This window comes from Tyto alba, unplaced genomic scaffold (genome assembly GCF_018691265.1).
Source record: "Tyto alba isolate M040663 unplaced genomic scaffold, T.alba_DEE_v4.0 Super-Scaffold_19, whole genome shotgun sequence".
Classification (NCBI taxonomy): Eukaryota; Metazoa; Chordata; class Aves; order Strigiformes; family Tytonidae; genus Tyto; species Tyto alba.
In genome coordinates, this window is record NW_024881281.1 from 5,810,104 (window position 1) to 5,829,928 (window position 19,825).

The 19,825-nt window shown below is 50.5% G+C and overlaps 2 protein-coding genes across 5 annotated transcripts in view; both read left to right on the forward strand.

Annotated features, from left to right (window-relative positions):
- Positions 1-3,554: 3,554 nt before the first annotated feature.
- On the forward strand, positions 3,555-7,954 carry ERAL1 (Era like 12S mitochondrial rRNA chaperone 1). Of its 2 annotated transcripts, none has more exons than XM_042791821.1 (11): positions 3,555-3,747; positions 3,861-4,013; positions 4,115-4,242; positions 4,333-4,410; positions 4,578-4,624; positions 4,796-4,857; positions 5,294-5,406; positions 5,909-6,301; positions 6,807-6,956; positions 7,247-7,327; positions 7,636-7,954. In XM_042791821.1, exons 1-11 carry the CDS (start codon positions 3,585-3,587, stop codon positions 7,756-7,758), a joined length of 1,491 nt encoding a protein of 496 aa, XP_042647755.1. In that variant the 5' UTR covers positions 3,555-3,584; the 3' UTR covers positions 7,759-7,954. The 2 variants fall into 2 exon arrangements, with proteins under 2 accessions (XP_042647755.1, XP_042647756.1); XM_042791822.1 differs by having other exon boundaries at positions 3,555-3,666.
- Positions 7,955-10,573: 2,619 nt separating this feature from the next.
- Positions 10,574-19,825, forward strand: part of FAM222B (family with sequence similarity 222 member B) — a 37,952-nt gene continuing 28,700 nt past the window's right edge. The window contains exon 1 of one of the 3 annotated variants that reach the window (XM_032983395.2): positions 10,574-10,638. The gene's annotated coding sequence lies outside the window, so the exon portion shown is untranslated. Of the gene's footprint in view, positions 10,639-16,923; positions 16,943-19,825 lie in introns of those variants that run through there. The other 2 variants (XM_032983372.2, XM_032983377.2) reach the window with 2 other exon arrangements.

A 19,825-nucleotide genomic window follows, 5' to 3' on the forward strand; every position in this document is an offset into this window, starting at 1 on the left:
GGGCAGGGTCCCCGATAGCTGGATGGTGCTGCTTATCGGGCCCCCCCCCCCCCTTCCCAGCACACGGTCTGGGTGGGGGGTTATCACCTCCCCGCAGGCGGCTTCCTGGAACGCCGGCGTGTCCTGCTGCAAACAACGGGGCACAGTGGCACGGGGCTTGCTGCAGGATGTGGCCCTCTGGGGAGAGACCGGGCTGGGGACACGCATAGCTGGGGGACACGTATGGCCAGGGTTATGTACGGGCAGGTGACACTCATGGCCAGTGGCCACGGCTATTTGGGGACACGCGTGGCCAGGGGACACGTATGACCAGGGTCCTGCACAATGAAGTGACGCAGCGCTCTTGGGGACACATGTGGCCAGAGGGACACGTCCCTTGGGGACACACAGCTGGGGGATACATCCCTGCAGGGGCCACATCCCCCTGGGGGGGGCACACACAGGCAGGGGACATGTAAACCCGGGGGACATATCCTTGCAGGCTGGGGGTCACATTTTTTGGGGGGGGGATGACACACTGATAGGGGACATGTCCCTCAGGGGAGCATATATGGCCAGGGGGACACAGTATTTTGGAGGTCACCCGCCCCAGGGGGGACACGGGCTCCCTACACCCACATGCATGTACCTCATCTGGAGGTGCCTTTGCAGGGTGACCCCCTGCACCCACATGTCCCCCCCCACTACCACCCCGGGCCCCATCCCCATGGAGCTGCCTCCCTGCCATGTCCAGAGCCCCTGTCCAGCAACTGGGAACCAGTTTGCAATGGGTAGGCTCCAGTTTGGGGTCCCCCCACCTATAGGAAGGGACCATTCTGGTGACCACAGGGGTGAAGGCAGGAGGACAGGAGGCTTGTGGGGGCCCACCCCTCATGCCTTTTGGGGGGGTCTCCACAAACCCCCCACCCCCAAGCCCCGCCACGGGCTATGCCAGGCTGGGGGGGAGCTGTTGGGGCTGTGCCCCCCCCAGACATGAAGGGGTTAAGGGGCCCCGTCCAGCTGTGCAGTGCAGATGTGAGATATGCAGATGAGGCAGAGCAGGTTTTATAAGGCGGGTGCAGACCCAGCACCCCAGAAAACCCCGGTGCCACCCCCATAGGTAGGTGCCACCTCCTGGGGAGCTGCCGTCCTGCTCTGGGGTGGTGGGATTGGGAGAGGGGGGGGACACACAAAGATGGGGTAGGGGGGACATTGGGGTCAGGGGGCTATTGGGAACCTCCATCCTGATCCGAGGTGGTGGGACTGGGGGGGATAAGGAGGGGTTGGGGGGTGCTGGGGTGGGGGAGGCTCTTGGGAGCCTTCATCCTGCTCTGGAGCAGTGGGATGGGGGGAAAATGGGGTAAAGTGTGTGTGGGGGGGGTTGTTGGGGTCAGGGGGTCTATGGGGAGCTTCCACCCTGCTCCAGGATGGTGGAACTGGGGGGACAGGGAGGTGGGATGTTGGGGTGCAGAGGCCCTGGTGCTGTGGTCCCTAACAGTGCTCTCCCTCTTCCCTGTGCAGGCGCTGCTCTCCGGTTGTGCCCCCCCCCCGCCGCGGCACGCTGCCCGCCCCCCGGGGCAGGATATCATCATATACTGTAAGTTCGCTATAAGACACTACAGTATAGATGATGTACTCCCCCGGGGTGGCACCTGCGACGCGGGACCTCGGCGTGAGGCATGGAGGGACGGGGTGGGGGACCCCCTCCCCCCCCACACATACACAGAGTCTTGGGGGGACATATGGGGTGGGGAGGTTGGGGGGACAGGGGCACCCCGAGGAGGGGGCAGCTCCCGGCGCAGCCAGGGACCCGCGGCCGGCGGGGAAACCGTTACCATTACTGAGTTTAGTAATGGTAACGGTTCTGCCGACGGTCGGGCACGCGGCGCGGCACGTCAGGACGTGACATGTCATGACATGGCACAGCACGGCATAGACACAGCGATGGAGCCCGGGGATCGGGCACGGGGCAATAAAGAGGTTTCCAGCACCGTGGCTCTGGTTCTCCTTCCTCACTGCGTCCCCTGGGGGTTCCAGGCCCACTGGCGGGGCTGTACTGGGTGTACTGGGGGGCTCAGGGCATGTGCTGGGGGTGCAGGGCAGGACTGGGAACTTTGGGGTGCATTTGGGTGGAGGGGGGGGGCAGAGGAACTTCGGGGTGCAGTGCAGAGGGCACTGGAGTGCATTGGGGTGTGTTGCAGGGGGCACTGGAGAGAACTGGGAGGCACTAAGGTGTGTTGTGGGGCGGACTGGGGAGACTTGGGGAGCGTTGGGGTGTATGGCAGGGGGAGCACTGGGATGCACAGGATTGCATTAAAAAGGGGAACTGGGAGCACTGGGGCTCCCTGGGGAGCATGGGGGAGTAGTCGGCTGCAGGGAGTGTGTTGTGGGGGGCACTGAGCATCCTGGAGTGCCCTGGGACGGACTGGGGTGTGTTGTGGGGGGAACTAGGACACACTGATGTGTGTTGTGGGGCACCGGGAGCCCTGGGTGCACTTGGAGTGTGTTGCAGAGGGCACTGGGGCCGACTAAGCTGCGTGGTGGGAACACTGGGCTGTGTGGCGGGGCACTGGGAGCTCTGGGCTGTGTTGTGGGGCAGTGGGGGCAGTGGGGGCAGTGGGGGCACTGGGCTGTATGGTGGGAGCACTGAGAACACTGGGAGAGCTGGGATGTGTGGTAGGAGAGCAGGGATGTATGGTGGGAGCACTGGGCTGTGTGGTGGGGCAGTGGGAGCACTGGGGAGCTCTGGGCTGTGTTGTGGGGCACTGGGAGCACTGGGGAGCACTGGGCTGTGTTGTGGGGCACTGGGAGCACTGGGGAGCACTGGGCTGTGTTGTGGGGCACTGCGAGCACTGGGCTGTGTGTTGGGGAACTGGGAGAACTGGGAGCTCTGGGAGCTCTGGGCTGTGTGGTGGGGCAGTGGGGGCAGTGGGGGCAGTGGGGGCACTGGGCTGTATGGTGGGAGCACTGAGAACACTGGGAGAGCTGGGATGTGTGGTGGGAGCACTGGGCTGTGTGGTGGGGCAGTGGGAGCACTGGGATGTGTGGTAGGAGTGCAAGGAGCACTGAAAACTCTGTGTGGTGGGAGCGCTGGGCTGTGTTGTGGGGCACTGGAACCGCTGGGCTGTGTGTGTTGTGGGGCACTGGGCTGTGTTGTGGGGCACTGGGAGCAGTGGGACCACTGGGAGCACTGGGCTCTGTTGTGGGGCACTGGAAGCGCTGGGCTGTGTGTGTTGTGGAGCACTGGGCTGTGTTGTGGGGCACCGGGAGCGCTGGGCTGTGTTGTGGGGCACTGGGCTGTGTTGTGGGGCACCGGGAGCGCTGGGCTGTGTTGTGGGGCACTGGGCTGTGTTGTGGGGCACTGGGCTGTGTTGTGGGGCACTGGGAGCGCTGGGCTGTGTGCCGGGGTGTCTCCACCCCGCACCGCGTGGCGGGGCCGGCAGGGGGCGCTCCCGCCCCGCCTGCCAGCCCGCCTCTTCCCCAACGGCACCCCGCGGCGGAGCGCGGCGCTCTGGCCCTGCCCGCCCCCTCTCGGTGCTCTCCCTCTTCCCGCCAATGAGGCTGCGTGTCGCTCGCCCTCCCAGCCTGCCCCGCGGCGGGGCAAGATGGCGGCGCCCGCAGTTGGGGCCGTGCGCTGGGCTGCCCGGGCTGGGGCCGCCGCGGCGGGGCCGCTGCTCCTGGGCCCAGGTGGGGCGCGTTTCTGGGGCGGAGCGGGCCGGGCCGGGCCGGGCCGGGCTCGGGGCCGTGCGGTTGCCCCGGCAGCCTTGGGTGAGGGGGAAGCGCTGCCGGGCGGGGAGGAAGGCGAGGACGGGGTTTCGGGGCTTTCTGTGGTGCACGCCGGTTCCCGGTACACGCGGCGCCTGTTGCTGCTGTCCTTGCAGCCCGCCGGCTGGCGAGCGGTGTCCTGCGGGCCGCTGCGCTCCCCACTCGCTGCAGCGGGAGCAGCTCCGCGCTGGGCAGCATCCTGGGCATCCCCGCCGAGCAGCCGAGTGACGCCCCGGGCCAGCACCCGCCGCCTGTTGCCACCGATAAAAGTGAGTAGTACCAGCTGCCGCCCGGTCCCGGCGCTGGGACAGGCGATCCTGACCCACAGAGGGGCTTGAGCAGCGCTCAAGCTCCTTCTCTCTGCTGGTAGAGGAACAAGACCGCTTGTTAAAGCATCGGCCTGACCAGCCCCAAAACCCCAAGGTTTTAAGAATTGCCATCATTGGAGCGCCCAATGCTGGGAAGTCCACGCTCTGTAATCAGCTCTTGGGCAGAAAGGTAAAGCTGGGGTCGAGCAAAACATTCGGGCTGCTAAACTGTGGTGGGGTTTTTTGATGTATTCTGGCTAACACATTTCATTTCTTACAGGTTTTCCCTGTCTCTAAGAAAGTGCACACCACCCGATGCAAAGCCCGGGGTGTTGTCACGTACGAGGACACACAGCTGGTGAGCTTTCAGACCCGTTCCCGCTGGGACAGCAGGGACTGTGAGCCAGAAAGCGCGGAGCTTTCTCATTTGTATCCCATGGAGTCAATTCTGATTGCACAGATCTAAGTTTTAGCTTGGCCACTTACTGCAGGCAAACTTACAAGATCTGTCTTTCCTCTTTCTAGATCATTCTGGACACACCTGGCCTCACTAATCCCTTTAAAGTCAAAAGGTATCACTGCTTTTGTGAGGAGAGTGGAGAGGGGGGGTCCTGTCCATCGAGGTTTGATAAAACCGGAGAGTGATTTCCACTGTGGAAAACACTGTTTTTTCTCTGTCCTTGAGGAAGGAAGATGATTGTGACCAAGTGTGTCTGGCTTACTCACTTGCATTTGTCTTTCAGACATAAATTAGATCAAGCCATGCTGACAGACCCGTGGGACAGCATGAAACATGCAGATTTAGGTGGGTACTCAGCACCTCCTGGATCAAGCCAAACCCTTTATCTGTCACAGAAGTTTACAGCCCTGTAGCTGTGGTATCTGGATGTTTATGGGGCAGCAAAGGCAGTCCTGAGAGGGAAGGGCGGTGAAAAGGTTTGAAATATTGAGCTGAGGAGGGGATAAGAATTACCTGGTGCTGAGGGGAGGCAGCTTGGGGTAATAATTAGGCTTGGATGTTAAGTTTTAGCATGTGTGATGTCATTTGGATGACAAGTATAAACCGCATTTTTATTGTTTTATCAATTAAAATGCTCCTTTTTGGTTCTGTCTGTGTGCTCTCCTGTAGGAGAGAGAGAAGTAGCAGCAGAAGAGAAGTGACCATAGACTGCAGAGAAGCTGAAAATGTAACATTTTGGAAAATGCGGGTTCATCATATTTACCTCACTCTTTTCTGACAGTTCTGGTTTTGGTGGATGTGTCAGATCACTGGACGCGAAACTCTTTGAGCAGGGAGGTGCTGAAGTGTCTGTCTCAGTTTCCCCAGATCCCCAGTGTCCTGGTTCTGAACAAGGTAAATGAGGAGCTTGTTCTTTCTGCCTTCGACAGTCTGTGATGCTGGTGTCTTCAGACAGTACCCGGCACCATCAGCGATGTGTTTTCAGGTCCCTGAGTCCTGGTGTGTTAAGGAACACCAGCTTCTCCCTCTGCTCCAGGATATTTCCGTGTGTATGTATGTATACCTGTTGCATGTGCAAGCATCCCTGGAGCTGTCTTCTGTAGATGGGGGTTTAAATCAGCCTGGGAAGAGGAGCTGGCACCACAGTGCTGTTGGCCGGTGAGGATCTCGGCAGAGCTGACAGAGAAGGTGTTGCTGTCGAGTTGACAGTGTTTGGATAAACTGCGCTGGAACTGCTGACTCCTCTGGTTTGGCCTCCGATCGGAAAACTGTCTGGTTCTGCTGCAGAAGCCTTGCCCTGCCACCCCTGGGTGTTTTTTTTCTGGCTCCTCGATCCAGGGCCCAGCTGCCAACCTCCTTTAGGACAGATTCCTGACACCCCTCTCTCTCACTTTAGGTGGATCTGCTAAAGAATAAGTTTCTCCTGCTGGGACTAGTAACGGAGCTAACAGAGGGAATTGTAAATGGAAAGAAACTGGATGGGAGATCTGCATTTGAACATGATTCCAGTTCTTCAGCAAAGTCCCCTCTTCAACTCACTCGGGCTTCTCCACCTGAGAACGGGTTCCCTGGGTCTCACTGTCTGCAAGAAACAGATCGAGCCCAAGAAGGCTCTAGCATGGACAGTAGCAGTGGTACGAGGGCTTCCGAGTCCAGTCTTGTCACAGAAGCAGCACAAGGGCCAAAGCACTATGAACCCAGAGATCTAAAAAACATGAAAGGCTGGCCGTGTTTCCAGGAGATCTTTATGCTGGCAGCTCGCCGTGGTGAGGAAGTGGATACGCTCAAGGTAACTGCAGTCTGAACTTCTGTTACACTTTGAGACTGGTGTGCTCTTACCCCTGTGGGACTCCGGGTCTTCATACTGAGCTTTGTCTCCTGTGAGGAAGTAGCAGAGCTGCTGTTCTTGGACTGGGATGCGGGGGAGGAAGTGTTGTGTGTCAATCTGGAGTATGCTCGTACTGCATCTCCAGAGTCTTCTGTACAGAACTTTTATTTGGGGCTCTCCAAAGTGCAGCTTGTTCATAACAATGAAGCCACCCAACCATTTTCTTTCAGCTACAAGGGATACCGTAGGCTTTTGTAGCTCAAACAAATGGCTCTAGGGAGGTGTGTCCCTTTGGCAAGGTTTGAGTTTCAGAAGTTTCGCTTTCCCCTTTCCCTGCCAAAGATGCTAAAACTACCACCCTGATGCCTGACTAGCAGCAGCGTCCTCATAGCGACTCGCTGCAAGATGAGCAGAGGTTGGTGGCACGTGACAACTGATGGGTGTGATGTGTGTTTTGTGCTGACAGCGGTACCTCCTGATGCAAGCCAAGCCAGGCCCCTGGGAGTTTCACAGCGGGGTGTTGACCAGCCAGTCACCTCAACAGATCTGTGATAATATCATCAGGGAAAAGATACTGGAGTACTTGCCACTGGAAGTGCCCTACGGCGTGATTCAGGTAGGAAGCATGCACAAACAGACTTGCCTTTGAGGTATTTTATTGGAAATAAAATACCCTGTGCGATGAGAATCCCTTTGTATGAATCTGTAAAATCTGCCAGACCCTCTACAGGCCCCGCGGGGTGACTTGGGACTTGCACGTTGGGTGCTGTGAGATGCTTTTTGTGTTTGAAGGGGAGCCGCCCTCGCGAGCTCGTGTGGGGAGCTGAGCTGGCGTGTCGGAGGGAGTGGCACTTGCTGTTCCTGAGGCTTTTTGCAGAATTGCTGAGTTTGTGCTTGCTGTTGCAGGTGACGGAGATGTGGGAGGAGGGACCGAGTGGGGAGCTCCTCATCGTGCAGAACCTCTTGGTCCCGAGGAATTCTCATAAGGTGAGTAACAGAAAAGAGATGGGGAGCAGGGGAGGAGGTTCCCCAGGTCCAGGCGTGTGCATCTTTGCTGTGACCCCCTCTCCCTCAGCTCTGGGGTCTCGGGAAGAACCAGCTGCCTGCCACAGCCTGTTCAGTAACAGCTTACACCTCTCTGAAGTTGCCTGTGGTTTGATTTTGGTATTTCTCTAACTGTTCTATCCCCTTTAATTGCTCCTGTGGCCGCACTGTTGTTTTCTTGGGTGATTCCTCCCTGCAGTTAAGCGATGTAATGATGAGCATGACGATCTTCTCTCTGGGTTTTAATACAGCTGATGTTGATTGGAAGAGGAGGTAAGGTTATCAGCAGGATTGCTCAGGAGGCTGGCCAGGACCTGATGAACGTTTTCCTGTGTGATGTCCGCTTGAAGCTCAGGGTGGATGTGAAGAGTTGAGCAGCTTGCACGTGTTTTAACAGCCCTTGATCTCTCTGCTCTTGCAGAAAAACTGGTTCTGTTTTCCCCTGTGGGTATCTTGCCACCCTTATTCAATACTGAAAAAGAGGACGATGGAATCAATATTGAGGGCTGAAGTAGAATATATTATTCTGTGGGAGAATGGCCCAAACTGAAATAAAATCTTCAGACCTTATATGACACCTTATCTTGTGGAAGCTGGGGATGGACACTGGAGAACCAGCTGCACATGCAGTTCTGGTCCTGCGCTTACAGAGCTGTCATCCACTTCTTTTGGGTGATGTCCTGCATCCTTGCTGTCGAGTGTTTGTGTTCAGGAGCATCTCCTGTCTTTTAACGGACAAAGGGTTGCAGTGAAGGATTATCAACACATGTTTATTATCTCTTCTAAAGGCTGAATGACTCCAGCAGTGGTCCTTCAGGAGGAAAAGGCTTCCCCAGCCCATGCACTGGTCTTGTGTCAGCTTCACTCTCTGCTCTGTTAAAGTTCATGAGTGTGAGTGTGTGACCGTGTAGGGAGTCAGTATTGCCCAGGCTGGCTGAGTGGAGGGTTTTGCTGGCTGGCAGAAACACTCTGTAATGACTGGGTGTGACAGAGGGAGCTCTTAAACTCTCTGTAGGCTCTAAAGACCAGTGGTTTCCAACTCCTGTTGGGAGCCCTTCCCACAGGTGTGCGTGCACCATCCTCTTAGGTGACCGCCAGCTGCTGCTTTGATTTTGACCTCTTCTGTGCAGTAGTTTGTAAAAAATGTTTGTTCCTTCTCTTTTCCCTGTCATCCTTTCCTCCAACTTCCTAATCAGTTCACAGTTCCTGTGTGTGGTACTTGCTCCAGAGGCCTGGGTCTGGTCATAGACTCAGCTGAGTGGATTCCTGGAGAAGGGAGGAATGGAACTGTGATCCGTTCTTGGTGTGTATCCACAAGCTGCTTCCCTGAGCGCTGGGGAGAGGAGCAGGGAGGTCAGAAAATTGCTCACTGGGCTTGTGGGTATTTGCTGAAGCATATTCATGAGAAAGGGAAATGGAGCAGGGAATGGGTGTCTTTCTGCCTCTCCACATCTTGTTTCTGGTGCCCAGTGGGGTACTACCTGTCCACCCCTCTGGCTAATGAATGAATGTTGTGTGGTTTGGTCTGAAGATGCCTCTAGCAGCATCTCATAGGTGCTTACTTCTTCAGAATGGCTTGTTTGTCCTGCAAAACCACAGTGGACCCCCTATCAGTGGAGTTTGAATAGTTCATTGCACCAGGGTTACATCAAAGTCATTACTCTTTGCACCAAGGTCGCAGATACAAACGTAGAGGCGGTCACAGCTAGAGAAAAGCCCAAAGAGGGAACAGCAGCGGGTTCTGCAGCTCCAGTTTAACAGGGTGTCAGGGATGGAGAGCAACTGGCAGGGGTTGGGGTGTGAGCCAAGGCTCGGAGGCTTCAGGAGCAGGACTGGGATGCCACATGTCACTCTGCAGAGCTCTGGGTGCGATAGAGCCTGGCCCCATGTGTGCCCGGGCCCCTGCCCTCCCTGCCAGGCTGCACCTGGACTGGGTGTTTTGGGGGCTTGAGTTTTGTCTTGGCACGTGCCTGTGCTCAGGTGTTTGGAGCACTGGGTAGCTTCCTGCCCCAAATCCAGGTAGATCCCTGTTATAAATTAACATCCCTGAGCGAGGAGACCCTGGGCTGCTGCCCCAGCAGTTAAGTGATCTGGTGGGGACTCTGCTCCTGCTGGAACCCCAAACCTGTGCCCAACCATCCTTCTTCAGTGTAACATCAAGGAGATGCTTTACCAGCACTGGCAAAAGCCTGTGTCTGAGCTGCTGAAGGATTCTGCTGTCAGGAAGGCAAGATCCTCTGAAATCCAGGTTGAGAAACCTCCCTGGGCCGGCCTGCGGTGTTTCCCCTCAGCAGGGGACCCTGTCCTCCCTTCGGTGCCACAATCTGACTTTTCTATTTTCCTTGCAGTAAAATGAGGTCCCAGCACAAGCGCCTGTTCTCATCTCCTTTCTCCCTCCCCGTCAGCCGGACCTCGCAGCCGCCACCTTCCATCCATTTTATTCCAACGCAAACCGGGACGCTTTTATGTCTTTCCTCCTTTTTCCCCTAGCCGAGCTTAGATCCCCTTTCCAGAGCTGTGGCTTCTGAATGTTGCACTTTGCTGGGGGAGGAGGCTGTGTGAGTGGGGTTTGAGGGGTCGGAGGTGTTTCGTGGGAGGGGGAGGCTGTTCCCTGGGGGGGGTTTGTGGAGGTCCAGGTTGCGCCTTGTCCCAGGTGCAGGAGGAGGGATGGAGCCAAGCGCCTGAAGCCACGGTGGGTCCTGGGGGAGCTGGAAATGCTCCAGGCTCGGGAACAGGTGATGCCTCACCACTTCTTGACCCTGCAGCTCATTAATGAGGTTGGATAATGAGGTTAATTATCCTCTGGTGAGCCAATCGCGGCGGTGGATGTGGCCGATCCCCGCCAGCAGGGAGGTGTTTGCGTTGACTTCAGGAAGGCGGGGGGGGGGTGTCCGGCGAGAGTCCCACCCCCCCGTTCTTGGTGCGGGAGCTGGGGCTGCGGTATGAGGTCGGGACACCCCCGTTTTCCCGCCCCCCCCCCCCCCCCCCATCCCGGTGCTCGGCGCTGTCGGTGCTCCCGGACGCCGCCAGGGGGCGGCGCGGCGCGGCGCCACCCCCCCCCCCGCCATCCCACAGCGGCGGGGAGCGGCGCATGCGCGGGGGCGGGGCGGCGGGGCCGTTGGCGGGCAGCGCGCATGCGCGGGAGCGGCTGGCGCAGCCACTACGGCGAGAGCGGGCGGCGGCGGCGGGGAGCGGCGGGGCCGGCACGGGCACAGCGGCGGCGGCGCCATGAGGCCCGGGCAGGGGCACCGAGAGTAAGTGCGGGCAGCGCCGGGCGGGCGGGGGAGCGGCCGGCGCCTCACATGGGCGGCGGGACCGGCGCGGCCCACACCCCCCCCCCCCCCCATTGTCCTTCTCGGGTGTCCCCCTCCCCCACCCTCTGAGGTATCCCCGCTGTCGCGACCTTCCCTCTGTCGCGACAGTGCTGCGGGACCGTCCCCGCGGTCCCGTCCTTCTCGCCGCCACCCGGGAGCGGCCCCGGCCCCCCCCCCCCCCCGGGTCGTCCTTGTGAGGGGATGGGGGGAGCAGGCAGCCCGCCCAGGCCCCTCCTGCAACGCCGGCACCTGGAGCTTTAAATGCCTTTCCCTTGGTATCAAATACACGGCGGGAATCGCGATAATACGTCAGCCGTCGCGACAGAGAAGTGCCTTCCGGAGAAAAGAGGGGGGGGATTGCGGTCGCGATGTGTGCAAATCCTTTGTGTGGTCCTTCCCCAGGAAAAGTGTCCTTTTGCAAGAGGTATTGTTAATCAATTATTCGTCGTTTTTATTTCCTACGAACCATTTTTCAAGCGTCTTAACACAAGCACGAAGAAAACTGCAGAGCTCGACTTATCTGTTTTCAGTCCACTTGTGCAAGCAAAGTATTTAAATGTTTTTGGTTAATGCAGCGTATGATCTTCCCAGAGCAGCACCTGCAAGGGCTTACGGATGCATTTTATCCTCCTCTTGGTATTGCCTCTAATTGCTAGGTACAAGTTTTAGAATAAACTGCAGATGCAGGTTAGTTAGTTCAGTAATAATTCACTGTACCGACTTCTTACCATAGCCCTTAATTTTTCTTTCTTTAATCACACTTAACATCTCAAGAAAACATAAGTTTATTTGGAAAACTTTTTGCAGCAATGCTTTTACCTTTTTATTGCACAAACCCAGTTCTTTGTTGCAGGAGGGCACACTCTCAGTAGATGAGGTTGGGTTCCCGAGTGATGTCATATGTGCTGGACCAACGGTGATGACTTTGTGATTGAATAAATCCTACTGGACGTGTCAGGCTTCGTGATTTTGTGTGTGTGCGCCGTAGAAACTTCGTCTGATTCAGCAGCCAGCTGAGAAAATTCTGTGATCGGTGCTACGTAGGCAGTAAGGGAATACAGTGATGATAGATGCTTTTTCCTTTCAGCGTGTGTATTTCTGATCGTGTCTTTTTCCACCTAAAGAACTGGAACTCGTTAGAGTCCATTCATTTACGTAAACACATAAAGCAGTGGGGAAAGATACCATTGAAACATGTTACAGATCCTGGGGGTGGAGAGAGCAGGCTCTCCCAGTCAGCAGCCAGGGGGGTGAAGGATGCAGGGAGAGCGTTCAGGTGGATCTGGTGTCCTGTAAAGCCAGTCCAGGGGGTCTGAAAACTCGCGGCAGGGGGAAAAAGCATCAACAGCATAAAGCAAGCAGCGACAAGTTAACTGACAGTAATTTTTAGTAGAGGGAGGTTTGGATCAAAAGCAAGTAAGCGTCAGAACAAGCAGAGGATAAGATTTGCAATAAATACAGGATCTAAGCTTTCTGGGGAAAAATGCTTCCATGAAAGAAAGGCTATTTATTTTTTAAATGATACTTACACTGTGCGGTTGGGAAGAATTTCTGAGGTGAAGAAATCAGAGATTGACCCTTTTCTGGGGGAGTCAGAGGTCTAGCTGGAGCTAGAAGATGCGTTGATGAATAGGCTGTAATTTACAAGCATCACTTCAAATATTTTCAATATTTTTCAGCTATTTTAAGAAGCCATATTGAGTTCAAGCCCAGCCAGCCTGATAGTCTAGAGAGAGGAAGGATGCGTATGGCTGGAACAAGAATTAAGCGAAAAATAGATAGATCTGACATAATGGATGACAAGGGAAGGATGATTGCTGAAAGATGCTGGCATGCTTTCTGTTCCTTCATGCTTGGCATATATTTTGTTGTGTTACGTGGTTTTTGAAGTGTAAAAAAGAAAAAAAAAAAGAAAATCTTTTTGTGCTGAGATAAAAGAAAAGTCAGGTGCTTAAATTCTGTTAAGGATCAGCTTTGATACTGACATTAAGTAGTGCCCTTACTTGCAGTTAACTCTGTCATTTTGTGAATTTCTCAACAGAATAAATAACACGCTTAGCACCAAATAAATACCATTTAATAAGATGGTATTTTTGATCCCTTTTCACTTCACATTGCAAACAGATTCACAGTTTTTCTGCTTGAGCACAGCCTGGGGTGCTATTTCTGTTAATAACATTAAAAAATATGTTGGAGAATGTCCACATAGTATTGTGTTTTCTCCAAATGTAAAATTAAGAAACACTTATGTTCTCTGTAACTTGGATATTTGCCTTCATTTAAGTCTTATTTGTCTCAACTTGTCCTCTGATAGATAAGCTTTTAGATCTGTGTTTGCTTCTGGGAACTGTTACCAGATCAAGAGGCGAAGTAAGGATTTTGTCAAGGACTGAAGTGTCTGTATTTCCCAGAAACACAGATTCCTGTATGATGTACAGGAGCCTCAGCTTGTATCCTCACCTGCCCTCACTGAAATGCCTGGGCGTGGGATGGAAACTTTTAGAGGTGTTTCCTCTCCAGTGCAGTATTTTTTCAACTTGGTTTGTGCATGTGTTTTTGACCTCGACTCATTACTGGTCGGCGCGCAGAGAAGGGGAGAGGAGGAGGTAGAGGTAATTGCCCTGACTGCCCCCACACCAAAGCCTCCATCACTGAAGCATTTTGTATCCTGCATATCGCCAGCCTGCTCATCTTCAGCGAAGTAATAGTGAGGGGGGTTACTGATTTATGAAGATAGGAGATGAAGTAATGTCCATTCTGTATTTCTCTAAAGCTTGGTAACTTCCAGGATTGTGGGATTTATGGAATTATTAAATACGCCACTGAGAACATAGCCACAGCCTGACTTGCTTGATTTATTTAACAGATGATCAAGAACTTTTAAATAATTGCCTTAAGAACATGTAGTTCACTGAAATACTACACCCAACGGCTGAGTAACAGGTCACTCCGTCGCATTGTGGAATGTAGCCGGGGCCTGCTGACTCCTCAAGGGCTGTTTATGGGCTAAGATGCTCCTGAAGATGAGTAAAGGTTTCACAGTTTTCTGCGTCTGTAATGGAGTGTATCACCCCACCACTTCAATTTTCATCATTTTAAACATTTTCAAACTGGAAAGTTAAGTGAATAATTTAAATTTTTATTCCTTGCGTGGTATGCTGTATTCCCATATTCCCATTGTATTTTGTGACTCGTATTAAAATCTTAACCATAACAGTCTTTGAGCAATTTTTCTCATCCTTAAGCTCCTTTCAGATCCCTAGTTTGAATATGAATGCTAAAATGAGTTTGTCACACTATTCATCTTTTTTCTTTCTAAAAAAAATTGCTTTCCAAATAGTGATTCAGCTGCTGAGGAACAGAGCTCCTGGAAAGGCATTCTGCTGACTGGCATCCAGAAAAGTTGTTTTTAACTTTGCCCAAAGATATTTTTCCAATGGGTTGTGTTCCTCAAAAGCTAAGCTTACGATCGGAAATAGGCATAGCTTGGCCTTGGTCTTGCCTACACCTGGAGCTGGCAGAGTGGTGTGTTCATCGGCAGCTGATTTCCATGTTTTTAGTTTGATTTAAATAGGCACTGAACAAAACGAAAATGACTGTGGCTCATGGCTGATCTGGCTTCATAGACCGCTTTTCTTTAATTCAGCACATTCTGTCTGGGTGTCACTTATGCCTCCTCATTCATTGTGTATTTAGTATGTTGTTGCTGTAGTTATTCTCCTGTTGTGCTCAGGTAGTATACATAGTTTATGTATTCCCGTTGCTTAACTTGTTTATCCTGTGTTTGGTGATTAGTCCAAGTTTCCAGGGTTTGTGAAGAAAATGGTGATATTTTGTTATTGGAATAATTTCACAAGAATGTAGCTTGTCTGCGGTCTGGCTTTGGTATGGAATAGTGGGGGTGTAGTACTTGGGGTGCGATGGGATGAGAACTGGGAGAGACTTTTTTATGTAAGTTTTCATGTCCCGTGCAGCGATTCTGGTCTGCTGGATGGTGTTTTGCTTGGAATGCGTGGAGCTGTTGAGTTGAATGTCTGGGTTTTTGATGTATTTAGAGATAACTGAACTGCTCCAGGCTTTTAAATAGATGCATTGATGGGTATGCTATAGGGAAAAGTGTTAGAAAACAGGTTTTCTGTAAATGCAACGCATCTGAGACAAACCTTTAAGTAAAATTCTGTTGAATTAGGTGATGGGCCCTGCCTCCAGCAGGAGTGGGCTCTGTAGCATCTTCAGTGTGCAATGAGTGAGAAGGGTTTTTAATATCTTACGATGTCTGTAGTAATGTGATGCAGAAAAGGTGAACCATGAAAGTGAAGCTATTTTTAGATTAAAAAAAAAAAAAAAGTAAAAAAAAAATGATCTACCAAGTGATACGTTGCTGACGTCTGTAGTGCAGCCAACCCAATTAAGGTGCCGTATATTGTTTCCAGCAGGATTCTGATTGTTTCTAATTTGGGAACCACGTGAGAGCAAGTGGAAATAGGTGAAACGACATGCTTTGCTATTCAGAATGGATCTAGCATCCAGTTGTTTTCTGTAATTTCACTTCTTGTACTTGGGCGATCCCCCTGGGCTGTGCCTCACAGCTAAGATGGTAGCCACGCGCAGCCTTCCCAGGTGATTTCTTCCTTCATGGTGGGTGTGGGGTTCCTGGCAGAGAAAAATGATTTGCTGCTATAGGGAGAGCACAGAGCAGTGGAAGAGGGGGGAAAAAAAAAAAAAAAAAACCGTGCGTGTTTTTCTTGGTAAAATATTGCATAAGTCAGTGTTCAGTGCTGTGGATTTATTATTTTGTTTCATTTCCTGACCCCAGCGTACGCTTTGCTGTATCCTGCTATTCCTCTTGCCTTCGTGTTGTTAAACTTTGAGCGTGCATTTTAGAGGACTTGTGTATCGCAGTCCTGCCCTTTCCTGTGGCTGTTGCCTTGCCACTCATTTTGTTCCTCTCTGTAGGCAGTTTCTGCACACAGAATGCTTTGAAAAATGTCGTGCGATTACTGTCTTGAGCCAATACCATGTGTATATATATAGTTTAAATTCTGTTGGTTGGAAATAGCATTGTATGAGCCTTTTTCAAAAAAAAATTACGCAGATGCTCCCACTCTCCAAAGTAAACTTCCTCCTCTGCTAATCTTTTTTTAAATCTGGAATGGAAAAAGCATACATTTTTAACATCTGGAAAGGGGAGCCCTTCTTGCCTACTTTGTTATTCTTCTATCCAGCATTGCTCTTCATTCGTCCTTCTGTTCTTTCACTGTCTTTCGTAATTTTTTTGTGTTGTAAGATAGAGGAATGTAATGTGCTTTGGCTTCATTGTGGACAGGGAAAGTTACGTATTTTCTTGCCCTTCTCTTCCAGCCCATCAGTCTATTCTGATTCTGGGGTGGTTTGGGTTTTTTCTTCAGTTACAGAAAAGCCCTCAGCTCTTGCCTAGAATGGGTAATGTGTTCCTAGGGCTGGTAATTCATGCATCCTTTGACTTTAAATTGTTCACAACTATGCTGGGTGTTTGTGAATGAGTGTGAAGAAAAATCAATATGTGAAAAGGCCAGAGCAGGCAAGGGAAAACAGCTCTTCCAGCGCCTTTTTTTCTGGTCACACTGTTGCCTGATTTTTAGTTTTCCTGTCTGTGAACTCTTCAGTGTTTAAATTTAGAAATAGCTTGTTTTGGAACAAGTTGCTTTTAAGATCGTTTCCAGAAGATTTGTGTGTAATTTAATCCCATTCAGGTTTTCTGCTCTGCTGCTCTGATCTGTGTTTAGCTTGTTCTGTGAGACTTCAGGTTGCTCTTTCTCCCTATACTTCTTCCAGTATTTTCTAGAAATTTGGATTTTTTTCCGGTCAGAACTGCAACAGCATTTATGAAGCCTTTTATACCTTCCTTATTCCCTGTTTCTAGTCATTGACAAGGTGGTATTTTTAGAATTATTTTGTTAAAATAGCCTGAACATTTAAAAAATGTAACTTCAATTTCTTTGAAAGATCTCATTAGTGATTATTATTTAAAAGCTCTAGAGATGGAATGCATGTACTTTAGAAATTAGCCTGAATAATGTATTTAATATTTTTGATGTATATTCTCTCTTATTTACTATTCTTTTTCAACACAGCTTATTTTAATATTTCAGGGCATCTTCTTACAGATTATCAATGAGTGAAGTTGCCAGTGAAGAACCAAAAAAAGACTTCTCAAAATGTCACAGTACTACTAAACATTTCAACCACTTAAATTTAAGTTGAGGTAGGAAAGAATTAAGATTTTACATACTTCCATCTAGCGTGCATGAGGGAAATTGCATCCACAGTTAAAATCGCAGGCATTCTCCTGGCAGTTCCAGTTGGGCAAGGATCATCTCATCCGTTGGTCTTTGTTAAGCAGTTACTGCTGATATACGGTGTAGCATCTCAGGGCTGACAGATTTTAGCTCTAAGTATTTATGTGGCAGTAGCTTTGCGATGTCCATAAAATGGCGATGCACGAAGTTTAAGAAAAATCACCTTTCACCATGTGGCGTTCATACTCTCCTTCAGTGTGTTCTGCTCTATTTACTTGTCATTCTATGCTAGAATTTCAGCTGCTTGATTTATGAATTATTGCTATTGAAATAAAATTAAAGTGGCTGTTCAGTTATTTAAGAGCCAATTAAATCTGATTTTATTCTGATGTAACATTTCCAGTGAAAGTGCATAAAACGCAGTCTGTGAAGGGAAGTTACATCTAAAAATGTTCAGTGTTTATTTTTTATAATCTGTGCTTTAGATGGCTTGACTTGACAAATATAATCAATTGCAATCTTACAGCAGTGAGTTCAGATGTTGGAAGTAACTCTATATAAGAAAATAAAACAGTTTTGGTGTTTTCAGTGATCCTGTATGAACCTTTAGCCGCAGCTGCTGGTTGGAGAATTTATTCAACCAGGAGAAATGAATTTTTCTTGTTTGCAGTGCTTTTGGAGAATATAATTTATTTACTAGCCTTTGGTGACTTTCAAAGATAGAAACAAGGGGCCTTCTGGGACTCACATTTCTGAAATCATGGGCTGTACTGTCTCAAGGGATCAGCGTTTATATTAGTTGAGTTTCCAGTATCAGAATGTGCTAATTACTGTGAGGTCTCTGGCTCATGGGGGATGCTCAGGATGAGATGCTTTGAGAAATGCATCCCAAGAAGCTCAAGTGGTTTCTGCTGGACAGACAGAGATGCGTCATTTATTGCGTGATGTTGGGGACCTGAGTTCACCCTTAATGATCTGGTGGGTTGAGGACATGTCAAAAAGCTAATGGTACCAGAAAATACCCTACTGAGCCTTACAGTCCTGAATTGTGTTAGCAGTAAGTACAGCGAGTGGAGAATGAGCAGGTTCTTTTCATTATATGTGGCAATTAAAATGTATCTCTTGATTGTGGCATTTCTTATTAGGGGAAATGACAATGCCAATCCTGTTTTTATTTTGACAATTTAACACTGTATGTTATGTCTTCTGTCAGTTGGGAGGATGCTGCATGGGACTATTTCAATATTAAGGGTCTGGTTTGCCTTATTTTTTATTAAAAATAAATCATATTGATGCAGCTGTAATTTAATTTCTAACTAGACAAGCCTGCACTAGCTCTAGCCAGCTCTCAGGTTTGTGGCGTCTGTCTCCGACAAGATCACAGATATGGAGAAAATGATTTATTTTAGTTTCCAACGCTTAGATAAAACTCTGGTTTTGTGCAGATGGCACTGAAAGGATAACACATAGCTCAGATAAATTTGTATAAAGCAGTGTGTATTTGTACCAGAATCCAAATCTTCCCTACATCAGTAATATTGAGATTTATGCTACTATTGTACTAGCCTGGTGTTTTTTTCAGCATATAGAATTAATTGCCACATGTAGAGGTCGGCGGGGTTGGTGTACTCCAGTCTGGCTGCTCGGTGCATCTTGGTGGGATGCTTCCAGCTGCTCAGCCCTGTACCCTGAAGAGCTGTCAGGAATTGTCCATTTCATATTGGAGAAATGTTTGTGGTTTTTGGGTGGAAAACATTCAGAGCAGTGCAGAGCAGGAGTGTGAGGGTGCTTGGTTTTTTGGAGAGGGGTGGAGATGGCACAAGTATGGGGGGTACCTGCTCCTCTTTGAAAGTCTTTTATAAAACGCTTCAGTAGAGCGTGATAAAAAGAAAATTCTGATAGCTGCCCTAATTCTAAATAAATGTTTACTAAACAACATTAATGGACTTAAAATGTTTTTAGGAATAGTTATTAGTCCTTCAGTCTCGTATGGTGAAGGAAGTTTTGTCTCAATGGGGGGCTGCCATTTTAATGCTTCCTGGCAGGAGGCCTATTTTGCTCATGCAAATTAGGTTGGAAAAAGTAGGCTAAGCCATTAAAAAGTAGGAGAGATCATGAAATTTTAAATTTTTAAGGTGACTGTTTTTCTAATTATTAACATTTTTATCATCATCGATACTGTGTGTCACTTTATTTTCCTTAATTCTCACATTCTCATCCCTTAACACTTACAGGCTCAATGCCAGTTGCTCTTGCATCCACTGCTCAAAATGGAAGCCATAGTCTGTTGTCTTATTTTATTCCCAGCAAGGTGCTTGGAAATATTGCCACGTGGTGTGTTTTATTGTATAATTAGAAATGCAGATACAGACTTTTTTGTTGCACGGTGGTTAATTTTTTCTATCCTGTTAACATTAATAGGAACTGAAGGTTAAACTTGGCTTATGTAAACCCTGGGTATTTGCAGGATGCTTACTGGCAAAGGGATTAATTCTGGCAGTGAGAAAGGGGCATGTGTGCACATGGGCGAGGATCAGTGCCAGTGCCCTGGATCTCCAGTGAAAAGGCACTCAGGTTTTCACCAGGGTGGTCTCTTCATGGATTCCACCATCCCCATTAGTTTCTGGCCAGGGGGACCAGCTGCTCGCCAGCTGAGTGGCATGGCACTGGTGGGACATGGGGTCCCACTGGGGGTGTGGGGAAGACCCCTCCGTTACCTCTCCTGGCCAGCACGTGGATCCTGTGGCCGCCATCCTACAGAAACACCGCAGCCTGCCCTTCACATCCCGCTCCTCCGGGCAATGAGTACGTCAGCAAAATAACTCTTGGTGCCTGCCGGCTCGCGAGCT

What these genes read in the sequence shown, in the direction of transcription:
- ERAL1 (XM_042791821.1), top strand. Translation starts at nt 3,585, where the DNA reads ATGGCGGCGCCCGCAGTTGGGGCCGTGCGCTGGGCTGCCCGGGCTGGG. An exon ending in GGTTGCCCCGGCAGCCTTGG is followed by an intron (nt 3,748 to 3,860) that starts GTGAGGGGGAAG and finishes CTGTCCTTGCAG; the next exon opens with CCCGCCGGCTGGCGAGCGGT. An exon ending in AATCCCTTTAAAGTCAAAAG is followed by an intron (nt 4,625 to 4,795) that starts GTATCACTGCTT and finishes TTTGTCTTTCAG; the next exon opens with ACATAAATTAGATCAAGCCA.